General features: G+C 45.0%; 1 protein-coding gene across 2 annotated transcripts in view; it reads right to left on the reverse strand.

The window, feature by feature from the left end:
- SMPD3 (sphingomyelin phosphodiesterase 3) overlaps nt 1-16,344 on the reverse strand; it is a 230,240-nt gene that overhangs the window by 9,404 nt on the left and 204,492 nt on the right. For both annotated transcript variants that reach the window (XM_006117574.3, XM_006117573.2), the window contains 2 exons: nt 10,227-10,316; nt 8,333-8,396 (listed from right to left, as the gene is read on the reverse strand). In XM_006117574.3, coding sequence (XP_006117636.1) covers nt 8,333-8,396; nt 10,227-10,316 — 154 coding nt within the window. The remainder of the gene's footprint in view (nt 1-8,332; nt 8,397-10,226; nt 10,317-16,344) is intronic.

Below are 16,344 nucleotides of genomic sequence, written 5' to 3' on the forward strand. Positions count from 1 at the left end.
ATTTTTATCAGAATGGACAAATTAATCCCAGTGCAGCAACTCTGAAGACACACCAGGTATGAGTGTTACACAAGGTACGACTAGCGCATTTTTCAGGGAAATAATGAACAGGAGAATAAACCAGCTTTTCAATTTCAGTCTATGTGTCTGTCACATTACTACTAAAACAATTAGATTTAATTCAAACCCTATTATTAATAGTTTGATCAATTACACGTAACACATATGGCACTTTACATAGAATCATAGAACAGTAGAACTGGAAGGGAGGAGTGACAGTAGTTCGTGGAATGAGGAGTAACAGTAGTTCGAACTAGGAAGCCTAGTTCGAACTACCTAGTTCGTGCCCCGTGTAGCCGCGCTGCACGGGGTTCGAACCAGCGGGGTTTTAAAAATGGCAGCGCCCTGCTTATGCAAATGAAGCCCGGGAAATTCAAATCCTGGGCTTCATTTGCAAGTGCGGTATGCCTACATTACCCTCCTAGTTCGAACTAGGAGGGTAGTGTAGACATACCCTATGAGGTGTGTGAGGACCACTTCCATTTTACTAGAAGAAACTGGTCCAAGGTCAGAGTAAGGTACATCTAACATTAGAATTCATGAGTTCCTAGCTCCCATCCAGTGCTCATGCCAATAGGACACTCTTCTCTCAATGCAGTCTTTACAAATACAGAGTAGAACCTCAGAGTTACAAACACCTTAGAAATGAAGATTGTTCATAACTCTGAAATGTTCATAATGCCAAACGATCCATTATGGTTACTCTTTCAACAGTTTACAACTGAACACTGACTTAAGACCACTTTGAAATTTTACGATGCAGAAGAAAAATGCCATTTTTTCTTAATGTAAATGAAACAAGCATAATGTTTCCTTACCTTGTCAAGTCTTTTTTTTTAAATTCTCTTCAATTTTTTTAGTAGTTCATATTTAATACAACACATAACGGATTTGCATTTTTAGTTCTCTGCTGTTCCCTGATTGGGTACTTCTGGTTCCAAATAAGATGTGTAGTAGACAATCCAGTTTGTAACTCTGAGGTTGTACAACTCTTTACTAGTCTGGGTTTTATATATATTGACAGTATGTGTGTTGCTTTGCAACTTTTTATCATCTCTGAAAGGAACATTGACTTACTTTCTCATATCCTCTTTAAACATATGTTTGGCTAAAGTAGTGCTCACTAAAATATGAAAGTAAAGTGATTAATGCGTAGAGTTAATGGGCTAGACTTTGAAAAAAGCATGCACTCAACTGTGTATAGAAAATTCATCTGCATTTTGTACATACAGTTAGTTATTGGATTTGCCCAGATAACTGAGGCAACTCCACACCCACGCAATCAGGCTTAACTAGTCATCACTCACCATGTTCAATCACAGAAATTTTGAGTATTCATTTAAGTATGCAGATGTGTACACCCTTTTGTGCATGCACTCTTATGTACTAAAATTACAGCTAAAACATACAAGCAAGTGATTTTGAAAATCAAGTAGTCGAAAATGATTTACTTTACTTAGTTGCCAAAATCTAAGCTCAGAGATCTGTGATTTCCCTTGTAAAAGTTGATTACATCATTAAGCTGCATCAACTTTTTCAGCAGAAACACTGATCCATGAACTTGGGTCCTAGCAGGTGCAAAGACTTTTAAGTTCTTGAGAAAAAATGACATGGCCTGGATTTTTTAAATTATCAAAATGAAAGGGTTAAGTGGCTAACATTTTATAAGTGGGGGCTTTTTGGGCCAAAAGTGAGAAGCACAGGACTCTTACAAAATGATTTGAAGTCAGGAACAAAAAGAGTCCCTGGTTTTATTATCGCCTCTCAAAATTCCCTCCTTTAAAAGAATCTACTGGGATAAGGCAAGAACTGCAACACTTAAGAGGACTAGTTAGTTTTTTGACAAATTAAAGTAAATGTAAATAATAACTGGCTAAAGTTGATTCTTATAAGAAGCACATTACTCATCTTATAAAATAATAATCCATCATAATACAGTATGATTGGCTATTAAGTCTATAGAAAATAAATTTATTGCAGTTTATTTACTTCCTCTGATTAATTTAAATACGAAAATTCTGATAGTTATCTAAGTGCAGATATTTTTAATAACCAGCATATCAAGGGAAACTTTCTTTCATATAGGATATTTTAATTTGGAGTGACATGTAATTAATTGTGTTAAATGAGCTTATTAGAACATTCTGATCCTATAACATAAAGAGTCAGACTGGTCATTTTACAGCTTGTTTCTGAAAGCTGTGCTCTTTGTGAAAGTCTCATTTAGATTCAAGAAAGATTTGGCTATAGTGAAGCTGACCGCTTTTGAAAAACAGAAGCTCATGCAGGATTTGTAAGTGCAAATTAAATAAGCAAGTTGAGCAAAAGCTGCACAGACCTGGATCAATAGTGGAAAAAATCCCTCCAATTTCCTCTATGCAGTCACTTGGTTTAAAAGAGCACTTGCACCACATTTATATTCACTTCTTGTGACCGTTTCAGTGATTGAGCCATCTACACAAATGTTTATGGAATTTTCATTTCAGATGCTCCAGGACAAGGAATTTTAATTTTCCTTGCACTTGTAATCTCAGTAAAATTCATATCACTTATATGTGAAGGGATGCTGCTTGACCCTAAATGTACGCTGTGCCACCGAAGTAGAACGTAACTACGTTATGTCCTGGTCTACACTAGGGAGTGATTTCAGAATACCTCCCCTTATTTCAAAATAGAACGTGGAGCATCCACACTACCAAGTCTGTTATTTCAAAATAGTGTTTCCTGCTTTCCACAAGGAATAACTCTTATTTCAAAATAGATATTTTGAAATAGCAGTAGTGTGGATGCTCCACTGCTGCTATTTTGAAATAACTACTCCCCAGAGTCATTCACAGTAATTGCTCCCCAGTGCTTCCTGGGGATCTAAGTTAAGGTAGCAGGTCCATGTTAAGGGAACTTGCCTCAGACTAATTTTGAGGCTTCCCTGTAGCGTGGACATGCTATTTTAAAATAAGTTATTTCACAGTAATTTCCTGGTGTAGACATGCCCTAAGTGAATATAATATATTATGCCTGGCCAGAATGATAGACACAACCATCTAAACTTTATAGGGATGATGCCTCAGATAATACTAGGACACAGAAAAGTGAAAGTGTTTTTTCATTAAAAAAAAAAATCACATTTTTTATTCTTGAAAGATTTAATACCCCTAGCGTGGCTACATGAGGGAGAATATGTGAGTGAAAGAATGCTATCCCACACTCCAGGACAGGAAACTGCAGGCTCCTCAGCCCTTCTGCTGCTGTTCCAGAGTGAGGCATGGAATTGTGGGCCACTTTTTCTCCACACACATTGCTTTGGGGCCACTGAATCTTCATAAATGTAGGCGAGAATCCCATCTCTTGACTGATTCCTAACGGGACCTTCTGTGCTGGACTATGGAGACTTTTCCCACTATAGTGTCCCAGTAATTCTGTACAGCCAAAGCATACTCCACAACCCCCTCATCCTCCCATAATAGACCTTGAATGGTGCTTAAATGCTGCATATGGCCTTGTTCTGGCCTTTTGCACCAGGTAAATTTTACCATCTGTGAGACGAAATAACTTGCTGTGAATTAAAGGCTCAGCTTTATAGCAAAGGCTCCTTCAGCACTGAAGTGTATTTACATTGCACTATTGTTCAGAGGTGGAGTCCAAGTTGTAAAAGATCATTATCTATCTTATTAACTTGTCCCAGATTTACAGAAGATTAGTTAATAAACAGCTTGCTCACTATTTACATTTATATTCTGCTAATCAAGGGGTCAAGCTTGTTCTAGCTCGTATGATAGTTCCCATTACTTAGCCTTTTAATAAGGGAAAAGTCTGTGCTGTACCTTCATTGACTCATCTAAAATAATTAATAATTTGGACTGTGATTTCATTAATAGACTGCAAGAGGTTGGTATTGACTCATTTGCTGAACTCTTTCCAAAGCTGTCTATGCCAATATAAACAATTTCTTAAATTTATATGTCAGCCAAATTTTATTACTGAAGGATTTCTACAAGGATCTATTTTAAACCCAATATCACTTGCCTTTAACATAAACAATGTAAGTGTGACAGCTGGAAGCTCCTTGCCATATTTATGCTGATGATCCCATTTTAGATCCTCTATACACTTCATGACTATATCAGTTATGAATAAGCTTTGTAAAAATTAATTAAAATGCTCCTAAAAACCTATTAACTGTAAAATGATTAATGTAATGTGGACTCTAAAACTGCAGATAAATCTATCTATATATTTTAGAAATGTGCCTGTCCATTTGTTCAAGAACTCCTCCTAAACAGTAAGAGCTAGGACCACCAAATATGGCATGCAGCTTCCTCTTAATCTAACTTAAAGCAAAGTCAGGGTTTGGTTGTGCCAGGATAATGTCCTTGGAATGGGATTGTTTTCCATGTCACAGAAAAGGAGGGAGCTGCTAGGAAGGATAGTCATACTGCAGAATGACCACGGGGGGCAGCTGCACCAGTAAGAAAGTGACTGGCTGCATACTGCCGGCCAAGCCACTGTGCATAGGTAAGGTTCCCATGCTGGTCCCCAGGACTCACAGCACAAGGCTGTCCTTACCAATTAGGGGAACCTATGCAACTTAGGGCTCCTCCCTGCTTCTGCTGGGTCCAAGTACTTTCTTTTCCCTCCCCCTCTCCCACGCCATTCCTGCAGGGGATCAAGGACTTCCCTCCCTCCCCTCCACTACTGCTATACCCCCACATCCTCTTCCATAAGCCACTGCTCTTCACCAAACCTTCACGCCAGTTCCCCACACACACAAACCCCCTGCCCTGAGCCCCCCCTGACCCTCACTCCTGTGCCTCAGATACCCCAGCCAGCCCAGGGAGAAGCTGATGGTTGGGCCACATGGCTCCCATTGCGCAGGGCCAGCCCCAGACCCAGGCAATGCTGGGTAAGTCTTCTAGTATTGTCATAAATAGTACCTGCAAATTGTAACTGCAAATTGCTCATCAAGGTCTGAATTCTGTCTCAAATGCTTCTTTCCTTATAAGGGATTGCCTCTCTGTAAACCCCAATCACTTTTAGAAAAGCTATGGATGAAAATCCTTTCCTTCTAGAAGGCCTGATTTAAAAGTCTGTTCAAGTCAATGGAAAAAGATTCCCACTGAGTTCAGCAGGCTTTAGATCAGGACTTCAGAGAGTGAAGGAATTGCTGAGTGTTCCAGGAGGAAAAGAACCCTGACACAGATCTTGGCAGGTAAGAGTATTTCATTTCATTTGTAACAAAATTCCTGGGCAGTGTTTTCTGTCACACTTTATATTACAGTTGCTTATAGTTTCTAAATAGTCAATAAATGGACGATATTGGAATAAATGTCTAATAAATTACGAGTTCAATGGATTACTTATCAATACTATCGATATTCATGTATGTAACAAATATTAATCCTTTATAAACCATTTATAAATGTGATTCATCTTTATTACAAAATACAAATAGTTCCTTTTATGGTTGGACTTCTGGTATATTTGATTTTTATTTTAATAAGAATAGTAAATCTATTCAATGACAAATTGGCCCAAAGGACGCCTTGAAAATTCATCCACCAAAATTTTAGGGAGCTCCAGTTTGTAAATCTCTAAGCCAGCACATAAAATGGGGAATTATGTGCACATGCAGCTTTGCCTGTGGAGGCCAAATAACCCTTCTTTTACTTGCACAAAATCCTTCAGTACATGATAGTTTTGCTGCTTGTACATGGGAACAGATGTGCCTGCAAATGTGCATGTAAGACAAGGGTCATTTGGCCTGTACAAGCAAATATAAATATGGTCATAGATTTTGGAGACCTGTTGAGATTTTGGAGACCTGCCCATAATAATTGCTCCTGGATGCTGATTAATAAGATGTCCCTAAAAGAGGTCACAGTTTGCAAATTGTTGAATATAAGCTAGATATGGATTTTGCCTTTTAAAATCTGTAAGTTCCACACTATTAAATCTTTAGTTGAGTTTTATGACTGGTCTTATTTCACATATTCAACCAAGTAACTTTTCAAACAACCATATCATCATCATAGTATATTTCATTTATAGAACTTGCTTCCAGAAATTCTGTGGAAAGTAAGTACAGGCAGTCCCCAGGTTACATACAAGATAGGGACTGTAGGTTTGTTCTTAAGTTGAATCTGTATGTAAGTCGGAACTGGCGTCCAGATTCAGCCACTGCTGAAACTGATCAGTTTCAACAGCGGCTGAATCTGGAGGCCAGTTCTGACTTACATACAGATTCAACTTAAGAACCCCAGGCATCCCCAAGTCAGCTGCTGCTGAAACTGATCAGCGGCTGATTCCAGGAAGCCCGGGGCAGGGGCTTCCTGTAGACAGCCACTGGTCAGTTTCAGCAGCAGCTGACTTGGGGATGCCTGGGGCAGAGCAGCTAGGGTGCTGCTGGGTTGGTCCAGTAGCGCCGCCGCTCCTCGGCGCTACTGGACCAACCCAGCAGCACCCAAGCTGCTCTGCCCCAGGCGTCCTGATTCAGCCGCTGCTGAAACTGACCAGCAGTGGCTGAATCAGGACGCCTGGGGCAGAGCAGCTGGGGTGCCGCCGGGTTGGTCCAGTAGCGCCCAGAGCGGCGCTACGGGACCAACCGGCAGCGCCCCAGCTGCTGTACCACAGGCATCCGGAGCAAAGCTGCGGAGCACAGGGGCAGCGGGACAGCCCAGACGCGCCGTGGCTGACCTGCTGCCCTTGGGCTCTGCAGCTTTGCTCTGCTTTGCTCCCCGTCCCCCTGGTCTGCAGACCAGGGAGACGGGGAGCAAAGCAGAGCAAAGCTGCGGAGCACACGGGCAGCGGACAGCCCAGACGCGTCTGGGCTGTCCGCTGCACGCGTGTTCCGCCGCTTTGCTCCCCGTTCCCCTGGTCTGCAGACCAGGGAGACGGGGAGCAAAGCAGAGCAAAGCCAAGGAGCCCGTGGGCAGCGGACAGCCCAGACGTGTCTGGGCTGTCCGCTGCCCGCGTGCTCCGCCGCTTTGCTTCCTCTCCCTGGTCTGCTGGAGACCAGGGAGACGGGCCCCGTTCGTAACTGCGGATCCGACGTAACTTGGATCCGCGTAACTTGGGGACTGCCTGTATGTTTTGATACGATGCAGCAGTTGGATCTAGAGCACCTTTTTATGCAATCTGCTATGAAGACAAGATGTCCAAAGAACAAGCACATACCTGTCTGTTAGAGATGTTGCTCAGCAAACTACTAAGCTAGCATCAGAACTGCTTCAACAGTATAGTATCTAAGGTCTTGTATAGTCCTTAAAGAAATATCTCCTAAGGTTTCACCAGCCTTGGGGAAGTGGTCTTTTGTGTTCTCTGTAGCAGGGAGTTTTAACATGCCCAAGACTTATCGCTAAATCAAACATACCATGAAAACAAGCTGCAAGTACAGGAAAGTACTACTGGCTGATAGTCAGCTTTTCCCCCATGGCCTGTTTGCTTGTGCACACACACACACATATGCACACACACACTTTTTACAATGAGTTATGGGAACTTTCTTCTACTAGTATCTACATAATCTCACAGGGTTAATCTGGTTCTAGTTCTTGGGCTGCTTAAGTCCCTCATTGTTAGTACCAAATCCATTGGACACAACAGCTACGGGGAGATCTTCAAACAGACTGTGCTATGCCCCGTCTGATAGCATTCAGAACTTTGTTCTGTTATCCTGTTCCAAATAATGGAATGTAGACTTGGGTGTGACTTTCCTGAAAATTAGCCAGCTTTGAATTTTGTAGTGCATACCTCTTTTGATAATATGGTTAACAGCCACAGGTTTTGGAGTCAGGATCCGTACTTCCCCAAAATTTAAGGCTGGTTAGACCCAGAGTTTAGGTAGTCTTGTTTCTACCCCATCTCTACACCCATTTCATTTTTGAATGGTTTGGTGTAAACCTAGTGCTGGGTAAAGGGGGAAAAGTGACATCTTTAGAATCTGGTCGTCCATTTGGCTATATGATAGCATAACTCTATCTGGCTTGGACAGTGATCACACTGTTTTAACCTTCTATTTTCTGTACATATATCCCTGTGGGCCACGTGGAGCCACTTACAGAGATGTCAGGTCAATTTCTAGAGTTAATTAAATTCTAAGAATGTCTGCTGTTTTTGCCAAATCAAAGGTAAGCGACACATTTCTCAAAAGCCACCAAACAGCCATCAGATAATAAATTTTAGTCACTAATAACCAGCATTAATGTATTAAATACAAAATAACAAACTAGCTTTTCAGTGGACTGCCTGTAAACAGTGAAAGAGACTGAGTGCATACTTCTGTAGGTTATCTGGAGTGCACACTTCTTCTTCATACAACCCTTCAGGATCTAATAGGGTACCTGTGAACAAAAAGGAACACATGACTAGCTCAGTGTACCTGTTGCTACTTGCACCTGTTGTTGTTATTCGTAGCTATGCAAAGGGAATGAAATCAGAAAGTGTCCTTTTCAGATTTCACAGCATTTTATGCTCACTTGTCATTTGCTTTGGACAAGGTTAATACCAGTTTACATACTTCAGGAATTGCATATTGCAGGCTGATGCTTTCCATCAAATGGGAGTCTTCCATTTCAGAATTAATGCAAAAAATCCCCTAATTGCAGTGAGGATGGGGATAGTCACACTCAGTTCCTCTACCGTCCCTCTTTCTGATCCCTAAATGTCTCTTCTCCCTGGCCTCCTACACAGAACAACCCACCTCAGAGCTTCTTAAATCTTCCTGGGAAACTACCCAATCTGGCCAACCCAGTCTGTTCAGACATTGTCTATTTTTTCTCCTTCTTTCTCGCAGCAGAGCTATACACTCAAGTGTTCCTCACCGGTTGCTATCTCCAGGACCTGATATGTTGAAAGCTGGCTGCAGAGAGGGAGTCAGGGGAATCAGGAAACATCTTCAATGGCAGGGAGCTAGGGCGAGACTCTCTCTCAACTGCCAGAAACCTTCCTCCCAACCTTCTATATTTGTACTTTCTACCTAACCCTTAAAAGCAGCCAACTGCCCACGTTTGCATTGCTGCCTGGTAAGACCATTGCCTTGATTTCACCTCAACTTTGAAATCCCTAGGTCTCTGCTTCTTCTTAGCTTCCCCCAAGTCTCAGCTCTCTGGGATCCTGTTGTCTCCTTTCTTGCACTTGTGAATAACACAACCTCTTCCTTAGTCAAAGCAAAGAGTTCATTAAGTGAAACCTCTACCACTCGTGTTATTAAAGCTTGTCATGGCTGTCCAGTGGGCAAAGTCATCTCTAATATATCTCAGTTGACGTTAGTGGAATTACAGCAGGAATGATTTTTTTCCTAGGGTATGCAGTTTGAACTGGAGATCAACATGAAAATGGTGCCAGTGGAATTGTTTACTTTGTCACAAGTACTGATTTATAACTACATCATTAATAATGGGGTTGGAAGAGTCAGATCAGAAGCTGAATGCTTCAGTTTAAATACAAATAGCTTGGTGCAATGCAGAGACTAAAATTAAAATACACAGAAACCACAATGGTTCAACTGGATTTTAAAAACGATTTTTAAAGCTGCTAAATTGTGGCAGGCTGCTTGAGTAGTCTTATACGCTGCTGACATGTTCAGTTCCAGTGGGTCTGTGTTTCAGCAGTGGATAAGGTGATTTCTGTTTGGGTACAGTTTATGGAGGTTGGACCTCTCTGGTCCGGCATCCCTGGGATCTGCTGACCCCAGCCCATTTCCTTGCCCCTAGGCCGATGGTCTGACCCTGGACACCAGGCTCCCTGCCCCTAGGCCGATGGTCTGACCCTGGACACCAGGCTCCATGCCCTGGGCCAATGATCTGACCCTGGACACTAGGCTCCCTGCCCCGGGCCGATGGTCTGACCCTGGACACCAGGCTCCCTGCCCCGGGCCAATGGTCTGACCCTGGCGGCCCAGCTCCATTGCCAGCCTGGCCCCGGTCACTAGGCTCCCTGCCCTGGGGCTGTCCAGTCTCAGACCAGAGAGATTCAACCTGTAGTTTAATAAAGTACTCCGAGGCTTACAAAAAGATCTGATATGAGGGGAGGACAGTACTTTTAAACCACAGTTTGTAAATATATAGTCCCCACTTAACTGCCGTTACTGCCCCTTAGATATAACAAATGCTGCCTGCAGGTGGGGTCAGGGTAAAATAGGTTGCCTCTGACAGCCTGAGATAAACTCTTACCAATTGCCCATGGCTTTTCCTCTCCAGGTCCAAGCCGGCATGGGTCTTTGTAGCGTGTAAACAGGGAGTGCTGCTGTTCCAGCTTGTCCTCTGCAAGGAAAGAACAAGTCCCAGAAAAGGCAAATCAATCACACAGTACAAGCTTTAAAAACAGTGCAAAACCTGGTGCCACGCAAAAGGCAAACTCGACTCTCCCATCTGTGCCCTCAGTTCATGCCCCTTGAAGGGAGAGGGGGTTCTCGCCATCATTCTGAAGCAACCTCTCTGTTCAAGATCACAGCAGCACTGATTTAATTTGAAACCTGATTTCACTCCAGTTTCTAGGGCAGGGGTGGCCAACCTGTGTCTCTGGAGCCATCTCTGGCTCTTCTGAAGTTAATATGAGGCTCCTTGCTCAGGCTCTGACTCTGGGGCTGCAGTGACAGGTGCCAACTTTCCAATGCTCAACTCCTGGCTCCAAGTGTATTGCGCCCTCGCTCCTTCCCTCCCCCACAGAGCCTCCTGAGTGCCATGAAACAGCTGACTGCAGTGGGCAGGAGGTGCGGGGAAGAAGAGGAGGCACTGATCCGTGGGGCTGCTGGTGGGCAAACGATGCTGCAGATGGGAGAGCGGGCACCTGATGGGAACTGCTCACAAATTACTGTAGCTCTTTGGCAATGTACATTGGTAAACGGTGGCTCCTTCTCAGACTCAGGTTGGCTACACCTGATCTAGGGTAATATGGGCAACAATCTGTAATCAGCTTTTTAAAAATCACAAAACTGTAATCACCGTTTTAAAAAAGAATTGGAGTCAAAATTCTTATGAACCATGAGCTACATTTTATAAATTCTCTAAACCACAGTCCTCAGATTTGACAAAAGGAGATTTCCCAGTTTAGTGCTAGGTTAATAGCTGAAGGAACTGATGCCCTTTTTTGTATCTTCATAATAGAGATGTCAACGTGTAGTTGAATATACGATTAACCAATAAGCGTAGACTTATCAGTTAATCTTGTTGACTACACACATTTCCCCCTCTCCCCTGCCTTGCTGCTTCTGTATCAGAGGCAGCAAGGGAGGTGGAGTGGGAGCTGGTGCCCGTAAGGAGCTGGCTTACAAACTGGCCCCCACAAGAACCAGATCCGCCTGTTCCCGTCCCCCCATGCTACTGCCTCTGATAGAAAGGCAGCAGCACAGAGGGTGAGAGGGCAGGCTGGAGTTGATACACACAGAGAGCTGACTTTCAAGCCAGTTCCCCACATGTATTGGCTCCACAGACCCACCTGACCCCTCTTTGCTCCTTCCTATAGAGGTGGGTGGGCAGGCAGGAGCAGGTGCTGGGGAGAGCCTGCTTAAAAGCTGGTTCTCCCCAGGACTGGCTCGGCAGTACCGCCTGCCCCGCCCCCAGCACTGCTGCTCAATCAGAGACAGCAGCACAGGGGAGGGGCAGGGGAGGCTGCTGCGAAGCAGCCTCTGTCTGCGGTGAGCCCAAGTTTCCCACAGACAGAGGCTGCTTTGAATCCCGCAGAATAACCTCTGTCTGTGGGAAGCCTGGACCCTGCACAGACAGGGGCTGCTGCCACCCCGCATTGCTGCCTCTGTATAAAACCATGATACGCCCACGTCTTGACTATGAATACAGAAGCGGTCACCTCATCTCAAAAAAGATATATTAGAAAAGGTTCAGAGAAGGGCAACTAAAATGATTAGGGGTTTGGAATGGGTCCCATATGAAGAGAGATTAAAAAGACTTGGACTTTTCAGCTTAGAAAAGAAGAGCCTAAGGGGGGATATGATAGAGGTCTATAACATCATGATTGGTGTGAAAAAAGTGAATAAGGAAAAGTTATTTATTTATTTCTACTATATAAGAACACGGGGCTACCACATGAAATTAATAGACAGCAGGTTTAAAAGAAACAAAAGGAAGTTTTTCTTGAGTCAGTGCACAGTCAACCTGTGGAACTTCTTGCCAGAGAATGCGGTGAAGTATAGGACTTTAACAGGGTTCAAAAAAGAGCTAGATAGATTCATGGAGGTTAGGTCCATCAATGGCTATTAGCCAGGATGGATAGGAGCGGTGTCCCTAGCCTCTGTTTTCTGGAAATGGGTGACAGGAGAGGGATCTGGTGAGGATTACCTATTGTGTTCCCTTCCTCTGGGACATCTGGTCCCATCTGCCACTGTCGGCAGCCTGGATACTAGGCTAGATGGACCCAGTATGGCCGTCCTTATGTATAAGAGGCTGCAGCGCAGGGCGGCAGGCAGCCAGTCCATGAGGGTATCTGGTTTTTAACCTGGTTTCCCTTGCAGACTCACTCTGCCTCCCACCCCGCACTGCTGCCTCTTATACAGAGGCAGCAGCACGAGGTGGCAGGGGGCTCCCCAGGAATGGGTCCAGGAGTGCACTGGCTGCTGGCCAAGCCCCTGGGGTCAATCGAATAGTTGTGCAACTGGCTAAAATTTCATGAAGTTCATGGCTATTCAATTACCCAATAGCCAACATACCTACTTCAAACCGGTTTATTGCAGGCAACAGTAATATAGATTTTACACTTTGTCTGGGTATTTTACATCAACCTTGCGGGACCTGTCTTGATGCCCTTTCAATCTCTAGTTTCTACAAGTCTGCTAAGAGTGTACTAATTAGTGCCTGCTGTGGTAGTGGCATGTTTGGGGAACTGAGCTGATATCACCAACTAATTTCAGCTGACTCTCTGAACACACAATTTGATGACTTTGGGCACTAATTATCCAGGCTAGATTTGTACTGGTGAACTAATTGTGAAAGACCTTAGGCCACCTGAGATTACTGGCATTATAGATGTTGTTATATATTTCAAATCCTCCAAAACACTAACACATGAAAAATAAGCCACTTTCCTATCTATTCCTTGTCCTCTCCTCTCCCCGCCTTACCTCCTTTCTTATCCTGCCTTGTTGCATCTTGTCTTAATATAGAACCTAAACTCATTAAGTCCAGATTTTTTAAAGGTACTTGGACATCTAGAGGTGCAGATAGGTGCCCAATGGCAATTAGGTGGCTAGGCAATTTTGAAAAATTCCCGCAAGGCACATAACTGCATTTTTTAGGTGTTTAAAAGAAGCAAGAGCCCTTCTGACATCCTGGGCATGGAGATGCCTTTCCTTAACGGTCATATGTGCCTTAGGAGAGAAGACAGGGAGGAAAATGTCTTGACCCATGTGGAATGTAGAGACCACCTTGGGTAGAAAGGCAGGATGGGACCACAGTTGAACCTTGTTTTTTAAAAATACATTATTTGGGGGCTCTGAAGTCAAGGCATGCAGTTCGGAGACTCTCCTAACTGACGTGACTGAGGGACCCTTTGCTATATATGCCTGGTTGTCTGCTTGCAGCTTTCACTCCCCCAGAGCAGGATTGCTACTCTGGATTCAGCCATGAAGTAACCACACCAGGAGGTAGAGAGATTTCAGGTCAGGATGAAGCAGACAACTGTGATCCTGGGAAATTAGGTCTGGGTGGATTGGCAGGGGAAACATTTTGAGGCTCATCAGGGTGCTGAACCAGTGTTGATGGGAACAGGTTGAGATGATGAGAACGACCCTAGCCTTGTCCTCCTTAATCTTCATTAGGTCCTTGGCGATGAGAGGAACTGGAGGAACACATAAAACAGACTGTGTCCATGGTGTGATGAAGGTATTTGATAGGGAGCCCACGCTTGAACCTTGTACCTTGCCTGGAGCAGAAAAGGTGGCAAATCCTTTACAGCATGGTGGAAAACAGGTCCACCAGAGGAGTGCCCCATATCTGGAAGAGAACAGAAGCAACTTCCAGATGGAGAATTCACTCACGGTGAGAGGAGAACTGTCTGCTCAGTTTTTTTGGCCAAGAAATTCCTGGCCCCCAAGAGGTGCCATGCCTCTAGGTTAATGTGCTGGATATAGAAACTCCAGAGATGGGTTGGTTCCTGGGAGACATTGCAGAGTGGTTGACATAGAACATCATGGCCATATTGTCCATGAGGACTCTTAACCACTCCACCAAACAGATGAAGCAGGAAGACCTTGCACACTCTGCACACTGCCTTGAGCTCCTTGACATTTATGCACCTCTGCCACAGACCAGGTGCCTTGGGTCTGGAGTTCACCTGGATGCCCATCCCAACTGAGGTTAAAGGCATCTGAGACCAGCAGAGCAGAGCAGGAAGAAGCCTGGAATGGGACTCCACCTAGTTGGTTCACCAGGTGAGGGAGTCAAGAATTGAAGCTGGGATGGTCACTACTCTGTCAAGTGAATGCCTGGAAGGTATGTAGACTGACACTAGCCACTGTGGAGTGGACACAGCTTGAGCCTAACATGTCACATTACAGAGGCACACACTGCCATGTGACTGAAAAGCAGAAGGCAGACTCTGGCCGTGGTGACCAGCAAGGCGCTCTCAAAAGGGGCACCTTGGTGCATGCTTGGGATGGGTGGATCTGCATGTGAGGATGGACTTACTCTGCCTCTTTCTAAAGCCCCTGCATTTGCTCTGACCCAGGTCCTGTCGGGAATGGAAAGCCTGAGCCGGGGAGCTGGTGGCTTACATTTTTTTACATGCCAGTGTGAGAACATACAAGCCCAGGATCCTTTAAGCCGTGCAACTTTGTGTCCATCTGCTCAACAAACAGCACAGTACCATTTAAGGGAAAGTCCCAGATCAACTACTGCACCTCACCTGATAGCAGCTGATAGCAGCAGCCAAGGTGCCCTCTGCATAGGGACCGCCATTGCCATAGTGCGAGCCATAGAGGCTGCCACATCCAAGGCTGTGTGGAATGCCACTCCAGCTCCTGTGGCTCCCTCATCTGCTAGAGCCCTGAACACCTTCCTAGAGTCTTCAGGGAGCAAGGGCTCAAATTTTGTCATTGCCTGCCACAGGTTTATGTCATAGCAGATTATGAGGGTTTAGTGGTTTGCCACAGGGAGTCGAAGGCTAGAAGATGAATAATATTTTTGGCTAAATAAAATCAAGCCTTTTAGAATTGTTATTTCTTGGGGTGGTCCCTGCCTGGCCTTGTCACTTGTGGTGATTCACAACAAGGGAGTTAGGGGCAGGATGAGTATATAGGTACTCACGCCCCATAGCAGAGACAAAGTACTTCTGTTCTGCCCGCTTGGAAATGGGGAGCAGAGAGGAGCAGTTTACCGCAGGGCCTTAGCAATCCTGGCAACCCCATCACGAAGTGGTAAGGTCACCCTGACAGGGGCTCCCTCACCAACCACCCCAAAGAAGGTGTACTCGGGCTCTTCCAGTTCTTCAGCCTGCAAATTCAAATGAGAAGGAACCCACTTCAGAAAGTCTTGGTAGGCCCTAGAATTGTCCACAATGGCCTTGTTAGAGGAGGAACAGGATGCCTGTGGTGGGGAAGCCTCTTCAGGCAGCAAGGAGGTCAAAAGCTGAGCCGCTACCTCCTGTTCAACTGGCGGGGTGGTAGCCCACAAGACCTCAAGTACCAGATGCTGCTTAATGGAGGAGACTGATTACACCACCAATGTACCTGCTAACCAGCATGGCACCTATGATGGCATGGGAAACTCCTATGGATTCCAAGGGTACCAACGGGAAGGCCAATTCCGAAGGCACTGCATGGGCTGCAATCCTATTTGGGGTACCGACAGTGTTGGGAGAGGTGCCTGTGCTGGTGGTACAGAAGCTGGATCCAAGGTGAGGTTCACAGAGCACACAGCGACCAGAGACCAGTAGTGGGGTGAGTGCAGACTCCCAGTGAACGATGGCAGCTGGAAGATGTATGCTAGAAGAGGTGCAGGAATAATACTGACCAGCAGCAGTGTGGTGCTATGAGGTGGAACAAGACCACAAGCCCCTGTGCCCCTCCAGGATATACTTTGGAGAAACCAGCACCAGAGAATGGAGCTGATGTGGGCAGCAGCACTGGTTGGCAGGTGACCTGTCCCTCAAATGGCGATCAGACCCTGGGGAGTACCAGTCCTGGTTGTGTTGTCTGTGTCAGTGGGGGACACGTGTCTCCAGGGATCTGTGCCTGTCTCCCAGCAACCCGTATCTTTAGCCACCAGCAAACTGCTGGGGCCCACCCAGGGTTGCGGGTTCTGCAACCATTGCCACTTGGGGGTGATGCGCAGGGTATTCCTT

This window comes from Pelodiscus sinensis, chromosome 12 (genome assembly GCF_049634645.1).
Source record: "Pelodiscus sinensis isolate JC-2024 chromosome 12, ASM4963464v1, whole genome shotgun sequence".
Classification (NCBI taxonomy): domain Eukaryota; kingdom Metazoa; phylum Chordata; order Testudines; family Trionychidae; genus Pelodiscus; species Pelodiscus sinensis.